General features: G+C 37.9%; 1 protein-coding gene across 1 annotated transcript; it reads left to right on the top strand.

Annotated features, from left to right (window-relative positions):
* Positions 1–7,072: 7,072 nt before the first annotated feature.
* On the top strand, positions 7,073–16,421 carry il17ra1a (interleukin 17 receptor A1a). Its single transcript, XM_063008974.1, has 11 exons — positions 7,073–7,174; positions 10,227–10,251; positions 10,358–10,504; positions 10,829–10,953; positions 11,049–11,175; positions 12,135–12,182; positions 12,318–12,466; positions 13,120–13,194; positions 13,294–13,366; positions 13,467–13,583; positions 14,333–16,421. The coding sequence occupies exons 1-11, from the start codon at positions 7,073–7,075 to the stop codon at positions 15,772–15,774; spliced, it is 2,430 nt and encodes an 809-aa protein (XP_062865044.1). The 3' UTR covers positions 15,775–16,421.
* Positions 16,422–16,938: the final 517 nt, after the last annotated feature.

The following is a 16,938-nucleotide window of genomic DNA, read 5'->3' as shown; positions in this document are numbered from 1 at the left end:
CTATACATCCAAGTAGAAAGAATTATTTTGGCATTCACCAAATCATGATGAATGTAAACTATCCATTACATTTACATTTTCAGCATTTAGCAGACGCTCTTATCCAAAGCACTTACAGAACTATGACAGTATACAGTCTAAGCAATTAAGGGTTAAGGGCCTTGCTCATAGGCCCAACAGTGGCAACCTGGCAGTGGTGGGGCTTGAATCATAAGCAGCCTTATGATTACTAGTCCAGTACCTTAACCGCTAGGCTACAACTGCCATATTGTGAAATGTTCTGCATTCCAGCAAACAGTGAAAGTGGTCTTTACACCATCAAGGCCAGTACTTTCTGTTCCTTTGTGCATACAGGCTATGGAATTGAATAGCCACGAAAAACATATGTAGCTTCTGAAGAGAACGTCTGCACTTACATTACTTTCAGAGGCTTCTTGAAACTCATTATATAAAGAGCCCCAACCAAGGATGCAGGATTCTTATGCACTACACTATACACTGATCAGCCATAACATTAAACCACCTCCTTGTTTCTACACTCACTGTCCATCAGCTCCACATATCATATAGGAGCACTTTGTAGTTCTACAATTACTGACTGTAGTCCATCTATTTCTGTACATACTTTTTTTTTGCCTGCTTTCACCTTGTTCTTCAATGGTCAGGACCCCAACAGGACCACCACAGAACAGGGGTTATTTGGGTGGTGGATCATTCTCAGCACTGCAGTGACACTGACATGGTGGTGATGTGTTAGTGTGTGTTGTGCTAGTATGAGTGGATCAGACACAGCAGCACTGCTGGAGTTTTTAAATACCGTGTCCACTCACTGTCCACTCTACTAGACACTTCTACCTCGTGTGTCTACCTTGTAGAAGTAAAGTCAGAGACGATCGCTCATCTATTGCTCCTGTTTGAGTTGGTCATCTTCTAGACCTTCATCAGTGGTCACAGGACGCTGCCCACGGGGGCTTTTGGCTGGATATATTTTTGATTGATGGACTATTCTCAGTCCAGCAGTGACAGTGAGGTGTTTAAAAACTCCATCAGTGCTGCTGTGTCTGATCCACTCATACCAGCACAACACACACTAACACTCCACAGATGGAACAGTTGGACTACAGTCAGTAATTGTAGAACTACAAAGTGCTCCTATATGGTAAATCAGAAATTTGACAAACTAACTTGCTACACCACAACTTAACTGTATCGAGTATGTGAAACCCCCCAAAAATAAGCTTATTGGGTATCCCATTCTAAAACCATGGGCATTAATATGAAGTTTAATATTTAATAAGAAGGTCAAGTGGTAACAGATATGGGTTTCATGATTGGATATAATTAGAGGATTCACCAAGCTGACCTGGGCTTACCACTTTGGGGGAAACTCTGTGAGAGAATTTTAAATTTAAAGTTTAAAAAAGATTTTTAATGCAGGATTGCAAATCATTTAGGTTTTTAACCATATTATACATAATATTGTCAAGAGTCAGTGAATCCAGAGAAATCTCTTTGTAGGGCAGGGTCGGAAACCACTGTTAAGTGTGCCATGACCTTCAAGCCTTCAGAAGCTTGCTTCTCACATACCACAGTCCACCACTGCAATCAGAAATGCAACCTAAAGTCTAATATGCAAAGAGGAAACTATATATTAATTATATGCAAAAATGCCACCGAGTGTTCTGGGCTCGAGATCATCTCAGATTGACTGACTGTGGAAACGCGCAATGGTCCAAAGACTCCAATGACATTTCTGCTTGTTTTCGGGAAATATGGACATATAATTCTTCATGACAAAAGGCAAAAAGGACCATCTAGACTCTCATCAGTAACAGGTGCAAAAGCCAACAGTAATCATAGTATATAGTACATCAGTGCCCACAGCATGGGTAACAATGGGAAACATATACTGCCACAAAGGCGACATCTTTTTCCAAGTCTGTAATTATTTCAGCAAACCAATGCCAGACAAAAGTGTAGCTTTGTAGACACAGTGTGTGTGACTGGCCTGCCTGCAGTCCAGATCCATTAGTTAAATAAGAAAAACCTAATAAATCACATACTCTTGTCTTAGTTGCATTTTCCAAAATGTGACAAGATTTGTGTGTGTGTGTGTGTGGTTAAAATAGGCAAATCCACCAATTAGAAGGCATTATACTACATACCAAAATGCACTTTGCATACTAAGCTGTTTATTTTTTTTCTTGGTCACAATACACCATAAGGTGGGTGTGCAAACATGAATATGTAATCAGAAAGTAAGTTTAAATTTCTCTGCCCGTTTCTTCACACTCTGTTTAAGTGATGTAAAAACAATTCTCTTTAAACTAAAGACGCTATACTTCAGCACTGCTTAATTCTTTTAATGTCTGAAAAATAGAATGCGAACACCTGCACTAGCTGTGGGTAGCCCTGATGGTGATCACACAGCTGGTCTCTGGGGGTTGTCTCTTATATTGGGCTGATGTGGTGGCTTTGATCTCATAAGCTCTTTTGAATGTACTGTGTATTTGATCAGTAGTGTTAAGGACACTTTAATGACCCTTAACAATTACTGCACCCTTATGGAGTGTTTGTACTACGTACGTTTATTATGCAATTCTTTCATGACACATAATGGACATAATGACCTAATGCATGATAATGTATGAAGCAGTTAAAAATCTGTATAAATAATATTTTTAAGATTTTTTTCAGTTAAAATGAATCTTTTGGAATCAGCTGGATCCTGCATTAATTACAGAATCATAATCAGTAGTCTACATATTTTTCCTTTACAAAATTAGAAAATAAATTATAAGAGAATGCAATGATAGTGGACCATTACTAGACCCTTAATAAAATTTGTATGAGGTTCTATGACACCCACAGTTATCAGTCATAGAAAATCAATTCTTTGCTTCTTTGTGGCAACAATTTGATAGGGCTAGTTAGTCCAGTTTACATACATTTCAGTCCAGATCAACATACATTTGATCACAGATTTGATCGCCTTAATATACTCACTTACCCAAATCTTACATATAATCTTAACACTGCTGCTTACCCAAGGTTGTTTATCTCAAAACCAACTATATACCTTATATGTTTTATGGATTTTCTCTGTCTCTGTATGTCAAACAGTACATTTGTTCAGGCATATTAACTAATTACACCTGTCCTGTATACATCCTATGAGAAGACAAACCAATGGACAAACCAAGACACTGAAACAAATAAATACAGAAAACTATATTTTACATATCAAATAGCTTCATGTAAGCTGTTAATTTATGTTTTTCTTTGTTTAGCATTTTAAATAATTCCATTTACATGAGAAGTGGCAAAATAGCTTTCCTATGGAGTGTGGTTGTGCACAAAGCCTAACGTGAATTATTGTACTAAAACTATGAGCGAGTTAATTCATTAGTGGCAAGCCGTAGCCTAGTGGTTAAGGTACTGGACTAGTAACCAGAAGGTTGCCGGTTCAAGCCCCACCACTGCCAGGTTGCTGCTGTTGGGTCCTTGAGCAAGGCCCTTAACCCTCAGTTGCTCAGACTGTACACTGTAACTATAATGTAAGTCGCTTTGGATAAAGGCGTCTGCTAAATGCCGTAAATGTAAAAATGTAAAACTTATGAGCAATAATTAAGAGAGGTTTAGTCTTCCTATGTCATTCTTTAATACCTTAAGCTAAACAGACACAGGTGCATGCGGTACATGCGGTACATGCGGATGTTTTCAGAGTGAATGTGACGGTTATTCAACACAAATGCAGATTTGTCTCATATTCGCACTTTGATGACGTTTTACCGCACCGCTCAAGCCAAGCGCTGAACAAAGCGCCAGTCGCACAAACAACAAGTTCAAGGGAAACGTCAAGTACAAATTCCATGTTACAAAGACCCTGTAAGAACAGAAATATATAGGTTGAACAGAAAATCTGTGTCTATTTTTGGCCTTTTTAGCAAGCATCATTATTTTAATTTTAATGAAAGATACTTGTCAACTGCCCCATTCCTTTCATGTTCCCCAAAAATGTCGACATAAACTTACACAGCTAGTAATCACAGTGAATTTAGTCTTTGGACAAGAGCCATAACCAAGCAAATTGCATCGAAATCGAGAGAGAACAATGAAAGGAGAATAGTGCCATCTTGTGGTTCTTAAACATATAACTCACTGCCATGTTGCCGTTCTTTTGGTTGAAGTAAACTTTCTTTCAGAACATTACTGTAATAAGAAGCGTTAAATATTAAATGATGCACATCCTACAAGAATTGATTTAGGTCTCTTCCAGCTATAGAACCCTAGAATGTCTGGCAATACAGTCAAAAAAGCATTTGTAAGCTTAAAGGCCCTGACAATGGATGACTAATCCATATTCCAATTCATATCAAAGATGCTTAATGAGCTGGAGTTTCTCCACACCAAACTCTTCAAATCATGTCTTTTTGGACCTCACTTTGTGCAAAGTGGAACAGCCATGCTGGAACACAAAAGGGTTGTCCCCAAAACGCTTTTCTTGACAATGCTGGTAATGTAATAAAGGCCCTGAAGACTTGAATGAGTGAGTACATGTGTACCTTTTTACTTAAAATAATTAAGTAAACTTAAAATAACGTGGGGTGGCACAGTGGCTAATTGGGTAGCACTGCTGCCTCACAGCAAAAAGGTCCTGGGTTCGATCCCCAGGTGGGGCGGTCCGGGTCCGCAGTCAGGTTAATTGGAGACACTGAATTGCCCTATTGGTGTGTGTATGTGTGTCTGCCCTGTGATGGACTGGTGCCCCGTCCAGGGTGTTGAAAAGCTGGGATAGGCTCCAGCACCCCCCGTGACCCGGATTGAATAGGTGGTTAAGATAGAGAGTGAGTGAGTAAAAATAATGTTACTCTTAGTTTTGCAGTTATATTTGATGTTCATTTGGACGTGGTGTTACGTCTTATCATTTGAACATAAAGTGCTATACTTTATTATCATTTTTTTTTTTAAACAACAACAACAATAAAAGATTTAGGTTAACACTGGTCAGGATGGCAGTAGGTCGAGCATCACCAGATAAAAAAAATTAACATGAGGCACAAATTCACCCTGGACACACATTTACTCTCGTACACTATATGGACAAATGCATGTGGACACCTAATTATCAAAAGTTTGTTGGACATCCCATTTTAAAACCATGGGCATTATTACATAGTGCGCTCCCCAACGTTTTTCCAAATGTGTTCATTCGGGTTGAGGTCCAGGTTCTGTGTAGTTCCTCCACACCAAACTCGTTAAATGTCTTTATGTACATGGTTATGTGCACCAGGGCAGTCATGCTGGAACAGGAACAGGCCTATCTCAAATTTAGTTTCAACAAAGAAAACACTCTTAAAACAGCTTATATAACTTTGTTATAAAAATTTTAAAAAAATTATACTTTATAGGATTTTACACATATTTTATACATATATTTTATACATATTCTAGCAATGTGTATGGCTGCAGTACTTAAGTCATTAAATTGATCATATATTTTTATGATTAGCTAGTTCTCTATAACCCCAGTTGCTGTATGGTACAAACTCCTCCATTCTTGCCCCAGTGCTGTAAATGGCCTCATGTAAATCTGAATTCAGGTTGCCTATAGAATAGTTTTTTTGCCCCAGAGCTGTAAATGGCCTCAGGTAAATCTAAATTCAGGTTGCTTATAGAATTGTTTTTGCCCCACTGCTGTAAATGGCCTCAAATAAATCAGGTTGCTTATAGAATTGTTTTTGCCCCAGTGCTGTAAATGGCCTCAGGTAAATCAGGTTGCCTATAGAATTGTTTTTTGCCCCAGTGCTGTAAATGCCCTCAGGTAAATCAGGTTGCCTATAGAATTGTTTTTTGCCCCAGTGCTGTAAATGCCCTCAGGTAAATCTGAATTCAGGTTGCCTATAGAATTGTTTTTTGCCCCACTGCTGTAAATGGCCTCAGGTAAATCTCAGGTTGCCTATAGAATTGTTTTTTTGCCCCAGAGCTGTAAGTGGCCTCAGGTAAATCTAAATTCAGGTAGCTCATAGAATTGTTTTTTTGCCCTAGTGCTGTAAATAGCCTCAGGTAAATCTGAATTCAGGTTGCCTATAGAATTGGGGTTTTTTTTGCCCAAGTGCTGTAAATGGCCTCAGGTAAATCTGAATTCAGGTTGCCTATAGAATTGTTTTTTTGCCCCAGTGCTGTAAATGGCCTCAGGTAAATCTGAATTCAGGTTGCTTATAGAATTGTTTTTGCCCCACTGCTGTAAATGGCCTCAAATAAATCAGGTTGCCTATAGAATTGTTTTTGCCCCAGTGCTATAAATGGCCTCAGGTAAATCTGAATTCAGGTTGCTTATAGAATTGTTTTTGCCCCACTGCTGTAAATGGCCTCAAATAAATCAGGTTGCCTATAGAATTGTTTTTGCCCCAGTGCTGTAAATGGCCTCAGGTAAATCTGAATTCAGGTTGCCTATAGAATTGTTTTTGCCCCAGTGCTGTAAATGGCCTCAGGTAAATCTTGAATTCAGGCTGCCTATAGAATTGTTTTTTGCCTTTTTGCCCCAGTGCTGTAAATGGCCTCAGGTAAATCTGAATTCAGGTTGCCTATAGAATTGTTTTTGGAACCCATGTAGGGCGCCTGTGTAGGGATCATAAAGGTATTTGGGAGGTGCAACGCTATGTGAAGGGCCTAAATGTAAATACACAGTTACAAGCGTATACACGGTTACAACCGAAACAACACAAGCAACTACTGAATTTATTTAACAAAACGACCAATGTTTACGCGAAAAACGCAAAAAAATGTCGTCTTAATAAAAGCATGTGTGAGAAAAGAGCTTAGCAGGTAAAAATACTTCCGTTTTGAGCACTTCTAAGAAAGTGTAGGAAGGTCTTTCCAGTAAGGCAGGTGTAACCGACTTCACTGACTCACATTTACATAAAGTCCAGGAAGTTTTCGGTATTTTATCTCGCCTACCAAAACACCTCGCCATATTCCACTGCTCCGACTCTCAAGCAGCCCGAAACTAAAGCTAAAAAACAACACACAGCATTAGTGTTTAGGAATTAAAATTTACCATGAGAGCAGTATGGCTTTGCTGTGTTTAACAGCGGCTTTGTTTTCGCTCTGTATAACCCGGGCATCAGCTCTACACATCGCTAATAGCTCCTCTCTGAACTGCACTCAGAAGGTGAGAAGCCTGACGTTTTATTAGCATGTTACACTTTAGCAAGTTTCACAGATAATGTATTAGAAGCGGTTATGTTGATACTATTCTTACTTTTTGTTGGCATTGTAAAACGTTTTTTAAAGAAAATGTAAACGTTAAAGTTAGTTTTTGAAATTAAGGGGTAAGTGTAAGTGTGTTTTTCCAGTTTATATTAATACTGGTGAACACAATAAAACAAAACTGTTTACAATATAAATGTATCTTAAGCCATGCTAGTTTGTCTGCATTCCTCTTCAAAATTCTAAATAGCGATTAAGAAATGCCCCAAAGAGCCCCTCTTTACATCTTACAAACAACAACATGGCTGGCCTACTTGTTAAATGACTTGCTTATTAAAATATTGGCTACTAGAGTTTGTTTATTAGGATTTTAATGTCATGTTTTACATGGTAGTTACTCATTACACAAGGTTCATCAGTTCACAAGTTTTATATCAAACACAGTCATGGACAACTTTGTATTGTTCAATTCACCTCACTTGCATGTCTTTGGACTGTGGGAGGAAACCGGAGCTCGCAGAGGAAACCCACGCAGACACGGAGAGAACATGCAAACTCCACACAGAAAGCACCCGGACCACCTCACCTGGGAATCGAACCCAGGACCTTCTTGCTGTGAGGCGACAGTGCTACCCACTTAGCCACCATGCCGCCCGGCTACTAGAGTAAAAACAATAAGCTGCTGACGTTTATCTCTAACAATCACAGCCAAAATTCCTTGATGTGTACTATTAAGCACTTTCGACATTATTTTATATAACATTCTCTAAAAATGATAAATAGCTAAGTCAAAACAAGTGAGACTGTTTATTTTACAGTAAATTCTTTTCATAAACTTAACTTAAAGAAATTAAACCAAAAGTGTAAAGTGGGGTTACTTTCGTGTTCATTGTTTTTGTGTCTAATCATTATTTGACTTTTTGTTTAATTTTGGTTAGTGTAGGGGTGAAACTTTAGAAATATCCTCATTGGGTGGCACGATGGCTCAGTGGGTAGCACTGTGGTCTCACAGCAAGAAGGTCTTGGTTTCGATTCCCAGGTAAAGTGTTCTGGGGTCTTCCTGTGTGGACTTTGTACGTTCTCCCCATGACTGCGTGGGTTTCTCCGGGAGCTTCTTTTTACCTCCCACAGTTCAAAGACAAGAGACAAGAGTTTTCTGAAATAGAATAGAATATTAATTTGGTGATGTTTGAAGTTTTATAATGTAACTTATTCCTCAATAGTGATTATACAGTGGATTTTAAAAAGTATTCAGACCCCTTGGCTTTTTTGTGTTTATGTTGATTTAAATGTATATAATTGCCATTTTACCCATCAATTTACAGTTGGTCACCCACAATGACAAAGTAAAGTTTTTAGAGTTTTTGAAAAATGTATTAAATATCAAAAGCTGAAATTGTTTTAATAAACGTATTCAGACCCTTTGCTTTGGCACTCCAAATTGTGGTCAAGTCTAGTCTTTAGATGTGTCTAGGACTTAACTGTAGTCCACTTGCAATTTGAATTGATTGTACATAGTCTATGAGGCCCAAAATTTACACTACATTGTCAGGACAAAAAAACACCTGTTGATCTCTACTAAATGTAAGGCTTTGATGGTTACAAGGACCATAGTGGCCTTAATACATTTTAAATGGAAAGTAGGAGCCTTTGTCAGGGAGGTAAGAAAGAACCCAATAGTCACTCAATGGATGTGATCACTGTTGGACAGACAACCGAACTGTCCGAACATCTGAGTCTCTTGCTGTCTTTAAAAAACGATTAAAAACCCACCTTTTTACTAAGCACTTAAGCTGACTTGTACTTATTTACTAACATTTTTTTTCCATTTCCAAAAAAAAAAAAAAATACACTTTGGTTCTAACAGGTTTTAGCAGATTTGTGTTCTTCGACTGTTGTATACTTAAACTTGAGAAATGAAATGTTCACTATGGAAGCTCTTCTGTAAGTCGCTCTGGATAAGAGCGTCTGCTAAATGCAGAAATGAAAATGAAATGAAATGAAACTATCTCTGTAGCACTTCATCAATCAGGTCTTTATGTCAGAGTGGCATTACTGAAGCCACTGTGGAAATTGGAACAGCAGGTACAATGTCTGGTTAATACCATCCCTATGGTGAAACATGGTGGTGACAGTGTCATGCTATAGGGGTGTACACGCAAACTTAAACTGGGCTGACAGTTTACCTCTCAACATGACAATGACCTAAATCATACTGCCAAAACAACACTGGAATGACTTCAGGCAAGTTTAATAATGCCCCTGAATGGCCAAGTCAAAGCCTAAACACTTTAAACAGCAGTGGAGAGACCTGAGGACGGCAGTTCACAGAAGCGTAACATCAAATCTGACAGAGCTTGAGAGAATTTGCCATAAAGAATGGATAAAACTTGCAGCTGTAATGGCTGCCAAGAGGGCGTCTACAAAGGAAAACAGAAACACCTAGGTTTTTCACTGGTTAATTAAAAAAAATAATTAAAAAATAAATAAAACTGAAAACTTTTATTTACAAAAGTATTTAGATTCTTTATTTTTTAATTATTTTTTTAAATTAACCAGTGAAAAACCTAGGTGTTTCTGTAATTTGTGATTAGTGTATATTGATGGGTAGAAATGGCAAGTATTTCCTTTCAAAATCAAGTCCACAACATAATAATGTGTGCAAAAGGCCAAGTGGTCTGAAAATAATCTGAATCTATTGTTTTTAACTAAAGCTGACTTTTTACAGTACATAGGACTAGTTTGCCTGAACTTATTAGACAGCCATGTGCAATGCAATGTAAAAGAAAGTATGTATGTTTTGTAAACATTTTAAAAAGAAACATTAAGAATAACGCACAATTATTTATGTTCAACAGTTCCTTTCAGTACAGCATTGTTTTAATTGGTAGGAATGAAATTGCATTCAGCTTGTGTGTCTTTAGTAGTAATTAATTGGTGATCTTTAAATTGAAAAAGGTTGAGAACAGTCCATACCTTATGTCATTAAAATAAATGTTTTTATTGTGTTTCAGGATCTGTCTTGTAAAGCCACTATAAGTAGGTATTTTTATATCAATACGGAGTTACAGACACTAAATAACTACACACAGCATAAGCACTGATATGTGAGTATAGTTATATGTTTTGTTTAATGTTTTTTTAGATAATTGTATATATAAAGGATGGCTGAAACCAAATCAGTTCACTCCCAGTGGCCCAGTGGATCTGAAGGTGCATGTAGATGTCAAGATGGACAAGAATGGAGACTGGGTGCCAGTAATTATGGCACAGTGGAAAGCAAGAGATGATGGTTTGTATATCAGTACTTTTTATTTGATGTGATTATATGTGTAAAATGGCAATTATATCCATTTAAAATCAAATACATAACAAAGTTAAAGGGGTCTGAACACTTACTGAATTTATTCTACACAATCAGTAATCTTAAGTTGCTGTTTGTATAGATTTAACTCAAAAGATTTTTAGAAAATCCACAATTATTTTATAAAACTGTTTTGACAAAGAAATATAATCACAAGTCATACTACCATACCAATTACTAAATATTTAATATTGAAATAAAATATGCTTATTTTAATGATGAATATACATGCAATGGATGCATTTCTTTTAGGGAGCATTTCCTTTTTGAATGGAACTGAACTTCAGGTGATGGAGGTAGCCAGTGGTGGACACTTGTGCGTCCATTACATTTTTCTCCAGAAGTTTCAGTCTATGATAAATGCAAATGGTGAACTGGTAAGACATAAAACACATCAACCACACTTTAGGATTATCTTTATTTTTAAAAAAAGTTAATATCTTAAAAATGTGCTTGGGTGTTTTAACTGCAGTGGTCATTTTCACTGGACAAAGTGGTTGTTGAGCCAGAGATGGAATATTTGGTGTCTGTTGCCAACCTTCCCAAGCCAAACATAGACCAGACTGGTTACAACTTGTCAAAAACTGTTACTGTGCCACGTAAGTAAATCTTTTATAACATTTATTTGAGAAAGTACTAAATCAGTCTGTGAAATGTTTGCCTTTACAGCGTAATTGAAACAGGATTCACTTTAAATGCATTTGTGTTTACAATATCAGTGAGCATTATACTTTAAATTATTTAAATGTCCTTACTGAATGTATTTCAGTTTTATTTTCATGTGCAACAATGCTGACTAGTTGCCAAATTTAAAATGAAAACAAAAAGTTTATTAGAGTATTCATTTTTGAATATAATTCTTGTTTATTGTGAAAAAAATGTCTTTAATTGTAATTTTACATACGTCACAATCGAACTGCCAACATTTAAATAAGTTTGCAGTCCTGTTTGCAGTCATCTGTTTGTTGTGGTGCACAGATGAGCCATATGTTTTTGAACTTGTTTGATTGTTTAAAATTTAAAGGGAGCTATGAAACTTCTGGCTTGAAAGGCAAAGCAAAAGCCCCATATTGTAGCAGAGCCTGCATGAAGCTGAAACTAAGACATTAGTGGTCTTTTGTGAGAGGCTGCTTGCACAAACATGACCCACAAAGATGAAAAACCCTTATCTGTGACCTTATCACAAAAGTTAACATCTGTGCAAAAGAGCACACAAATAAGCCAAAGCCGTTCTGGAAACAAGTGATGTGTACTGATCACCAAAAGTATAAAAAAAACCCAGCATTTAATTAAATGCTTGCTGTTAAGCATGGTGGATTGAATATTTTCTATTATGACTTTGTGGCAGCCAGTGCCACAGGAAACACTGCACAGGTAGATGAAAAAATAGATTCCAAAAATACCATTACATTCTGGAAGCAAATGCTATTTTTAAAGCATTTCCAAAATTATAGGCACTCATATGATATGAGTTGGACTTCTATATATCAGCACCTGTGCTCATTACTAATACAGAATGCTTTTATATGCTTTTATAAAATTGTATCTACAACTACAGGTTGTACACACCCTTCTATGCAACAGACTCGCATCTGTATTGAAAGAGGTGAGTAAACACCTGGCACAGGATTTTATTTACTCAGAGGAAAATCATTTGTGTGCACTAATTATTTTATCACACACTGCTTTCATGCACCACTGCATTTAAATGTAATGACTACTGTATCTCTGTATTGCACAGGAGAATTCTGGCAGCCCAACATTACCATGGTGAAGTCAGGGCCAGATAACAGGACACTCGATGTTACTTTCAAGACTGAAGAAAATTCAGGAACCTATAATGTCATTGTGAGGTGCAATAATAGACGAAAAGCTGTGGATATTAATAAGGTTTGACACTTTAAACACATGCACATTACAGTATTGTATTGTTGTTATTGTGCTATTGCATAAAAAGAACTGTTGAATTTCTTCATGTATGTGTTCATGTATTTACCATCACAGTTGTGAAGGCTGCAGGTTAAATTAGAGGTACACAATGCCTAAAATAATGATCACATCATATCGGAATCCTTGCCTTTTGTCACATTATACAATGAAAATGAAAATAAATTAAGTCTAATTTTGTCCAGCTGTGTGTACAAATTATAGCCCTCATCATCAAAGTGAAAATTATAATTATATCTCAATAAGTAAAATACCTGGTCCCTTCACACTGAATTCATCAAAACATTTGAGTGTCCATAAGCTCCAAGCTTAAGCAGTAAATTCTACAGGCCTGTGATCAGCCAGCTGGTAGTTGTGTTAATGTCTGATTATAAGTAAAACTTTGAGATTTTGAATATTAAGTACTAAATATTTACATTGGTCCAAGATATCTTGCAGTTGTTTTGGTGAAGTAGTACATCTGTGCTAATTTCCTTTTTTGCTTCTTACAATTTCATTTACAGCATTTAGCAAATGTTCTAATCTACTTACAGTGCTTCTTCAGTATCATATTGGATATTGGATCATATTATTTGTCTATCTTTTCTTTTGCACAGAACAACAGCTCTTCCCTAAATGTTACCTTTGACCTGGACGCTTGGCCACCCACATGCTGCAATTTTGTTGCTCAAGTAAGACTTTATACCTTCAACTATGATGCACATTATCACATTGTATAAAATGTATAAACTGTATACACATTATTTCTAAATGGCTTAATGCAATTTTAGATCCAGCCCTTCTTTATGAAGTGTGGAAATGACTGCTTGCGAAAGGAGAGAACATTTAACATATGTAATCCAGGTATTAAATGTTTAATTTATTTAATTTTTTAGATAAAATACATATAACATAAACAGTACTTTGTTTTTTACATAAGTATTGTGTTGACTTTCTTAAACAGATAAACATCCACCACCCACCGATAAGACTTGGACGATTTTTGTGGTGCTGTTTATTGTACTCTGTGGTCTTTGTCTCATTTTGGCTGTTGGTTTATGCTGCAGGAAGTGTAGAAAGGGTAAGTAATGGCAAATATTTTTGTTCTTTGAGTCACACATTTTACATGAGCTTAGATCAGACTACATGGCAGACATTTTAATTGCTTCATTAAAAATAAACGGGCAGCACAGTCGCCTCACAGCAAGAAGGTTCTGGGTTCGATCCCCAGGTGAGGAGGTCCAGGTCCTCTCTGTGTGGAGTTTGCATTTTCTCCCCTTGTCTGTTTGGGTTTCCTCCGGTAACTCCAGTTACCTCCCACAGTCCAAAGACATGCAAGTGAGGTGAATGTGAATGTAACCAAAGTGTGTAAAACATGATGTTAAATCCTAATAAATAAATAGTTACAAATAAACATTGCGTTACAATACATTACTCAATTATTACTTTATACAAACAAACCTTCCTGACACATTGGTGCTAATTTCTTGATTCGCATAGTACAATGATTAAAATCAGCTTCTACAGATACATCTAAAAGTTGTCACCAGACCTATAAAAGACGTGTAAATTGTGTTATCTTTAGTATTTATTTTCTATAAGAGCAATGCCTGTTCATTTTACTTGCTTTTGTAAAAAAAAAAAAAAAAAAATAGCAGAAAAGCACGTTCTACCAAATAGCCTCCAATCAATAATAATGGTCAGTTGTATCTTCTGGTTACTATTTAGAAATGCTCTCTGTGAACAAAATGGCCAAGCATTGACCAAAATGATAACATATATATTTGTATGAATTGTATAACATATATATTTTTATGTTTACAATTTCAGAAATAAAGCCTACACCACTCCCCCCTCCCCCAACTCCTATAACTACTAAGCAACCAGTGTTGATTATCTACTCAAGGGACCACCCCAAATACACAGAAATAGTGCTTAAACTCTGTGCCTTTTTGAGGGCTAAATGTGGCACAGAGGTTTACCTGGACCTACTGGACACTGCTTCTATCGGAGCCATGGGCCGCCTGCCATGGATCGAATTTCAGATGCGTCGCATAGAGCAGTCCTCCGGCAAGGTGATGGTCCTGTGCTCACAAGGAATGCAAGCCAAGTGGGGTGCCATCTGTGGGGGGCCTCGGGTCCACCTGCGCGAGGACGTCTGCTCAACCATGGGAGACATGCTGACCCCCGCCCTGCAACTCATCACACCCGACATGCAGCGGCCTGCCTCTCATGGCAAGTACCTGGTGGCTTATTTTGAGGACGTAAGTGCCGAATATGATGTGCCATCGATGTTTGATGTGGCAGTCAAGTACAAGCTCATGAAGCACTTTGAAGAGCTCTTCTTTCGAGTCCTGGATCAGGAAAAATATCAGCAGGGGAGAGTGCACACTATTGAGGGAATTGGCATCGATGAGTATTTTAACTGCCCCTCAGGTAAAGCCTTGAGGGATGCTATCGAGACCTTCCAGGCCTATCAGTTAGAGAATCCAGACTGGTTTGAAAAGGAGTGCCTGGAGAGTGAAGATGCAGTGGTGGAATCAGAAGTCACTCCTTTGTTCGACCAGTGTACCCCGTCAATTCTTCAGTGTGACCCTGTGCTCAACGGCGGACCCTCTGTCTATGAGTGTGAGGTGGAGATGCATGATATGGATCAGGCCCAGAGTGTGCGGACCACTGAAATACCTTATCTAAACTCAGAATTAGAACAGCTTTTTGAGGAGCCATCTGTTTTGGGTATCCATCCAGCACACAACCAAGTGTATTCCCTTTGTCCTGACATAGAACCACCTTCTGGTATCTACACGGTTGGTGCGCAGCCTCCTGGCATTGAGAGTCAACCCTGGCTCATGGCTGAACCTGCACTACAGGAATCGTTATCACCCAGCAGGAACGGATTGCACATGAACAGCCGATCGCCAGCTGATGGCTGCTCTGCTGATGATGTTGAAGAAGGCCTCGTGCAACTGCAAAACCTGCAGGTCTCGCTGGCATCCTTTGCCATGGCCGTCCCTCCACCCTCACTGGACGATTACAACTACTTGTCTTGGGATACGCAGCCATCCCAGCCGGTAGAGATCGATGAGAGTGAGGTGGAAGAAGATGTCTCAGGGAAGAGACCGTCTAGATGGTCAGATCAGGGATATAGTTCTAGAGACTCTAGGGAGGAGCCTCCTCCATCCTCTCTTGCAGCTTTGGCCAAATTACAAGAGGTTCTATTCATTAATAGCCCCATCTCGTCTGGCTTTGGGACAGAGACAATTGAAAGTTAAAGGTATCCGTGGACTGTTGGCTTATCTAGGACACAGTTTTGTGTTCCAACAGGAAATTGTGTTCCAACAGGAACACAACTTTTGACCCTTGTATTTGAGCACATTGGTATGCCTTCTGAAGTATTTTGTAAAGTAAACAGAGCATCTTTCCAAACTAGCTTTATCTATGTTTGAGGTATAAAGACTGTTTTATAGTAAGCGCACGGGAGGCACAACGATACATTCAGCTCGGGCCACTACCTCTGGAATTCAGGGTTCGAATACACAGCTGTGCTATTGGCTGGTCAGGCGTCTACATATAGACATGAATGGCTATGTCTGAGAGAAGCCAAAGCCACACAATTGATTGATGTCTTGTCTAGAGTGTGTTGCTGCATTGTGCATAGTGATTGCAGGATACTAGGACCCACTGCAACCCTGACCAGAGCAAAGCATTGGTAAAACATAAATATAACATAAAATGACATATTTTTCAACATTACCACATTTGTTATTTTTTAGTTTTAGTATTAATTAGAGCATTAAAACAGAAGAAAATGGAATGGTTACATTATTCAGTTATATTTAGTTTGTAAGAATTCCCAGGCATGGCAAAAATTGTAATATATAGTTTTGTATATATATTTGTTTAAAAATTTCAAAATGTACTTTTGTCTTGTTGTTAGTGTGGGATTAAGCCTATTAACCACAAAAAGCGTGTTTTATAACCTTCTTAAATTATTAGTACCAAGGTTGCCCTTCATTTTAGATTTGCCAGTAAAAAATTCTGATTGCATTACTGCGTAGTTCTACGATGGCAGATTAGGGCCACTGTAAAAAAAAATATGTTTAAGTTTCAATTTCGAGAATAAAGTTGAAATGATTATGAATAAAGTCGAAATATTATACCAAATAGTATACCAAAGAGTGTGCAGCCGTCGTTGGCTTGTAAGTTCAGAGAAGCACAGGTGTCAGTACCTGGATCGGCATGCGAGCGCTGAGGGCCGCCTCCAATGTTACTGTGGTTATCCAGTAACCCGCGATTATTACTTTTTTTTGTATTGTACGCTTCCATCCACATGACATGATGACTAAATCAGTCAATGCAACTATTTATAGCAATGCCAAACAGCTTTAATTTATCGTACGAGTCCATAAGGCTCGGTTGAATTACTGGCGACAACG

The sequence above is a fragment of the Trichomycterus rosablanca genome, chromosome 1, assembly GCF_030014385.1.
Source record: "Trichomycterus rosablanca isolate fTriRos1 chromosome 1, fTriRos1.hap1, whole genome shotgun sequence".
NCBI classification, from domain to species: domain Eukaryota; kingdom Metazoa; phylum Chordata; class Actinopteri; order Siluriformes; family Trichomycteridae; genus Trichomycterus; species Trichomycterus rosablanca.
This window is presented reverse-complemented; position numbering and strand designations above follow the sequence as displayed.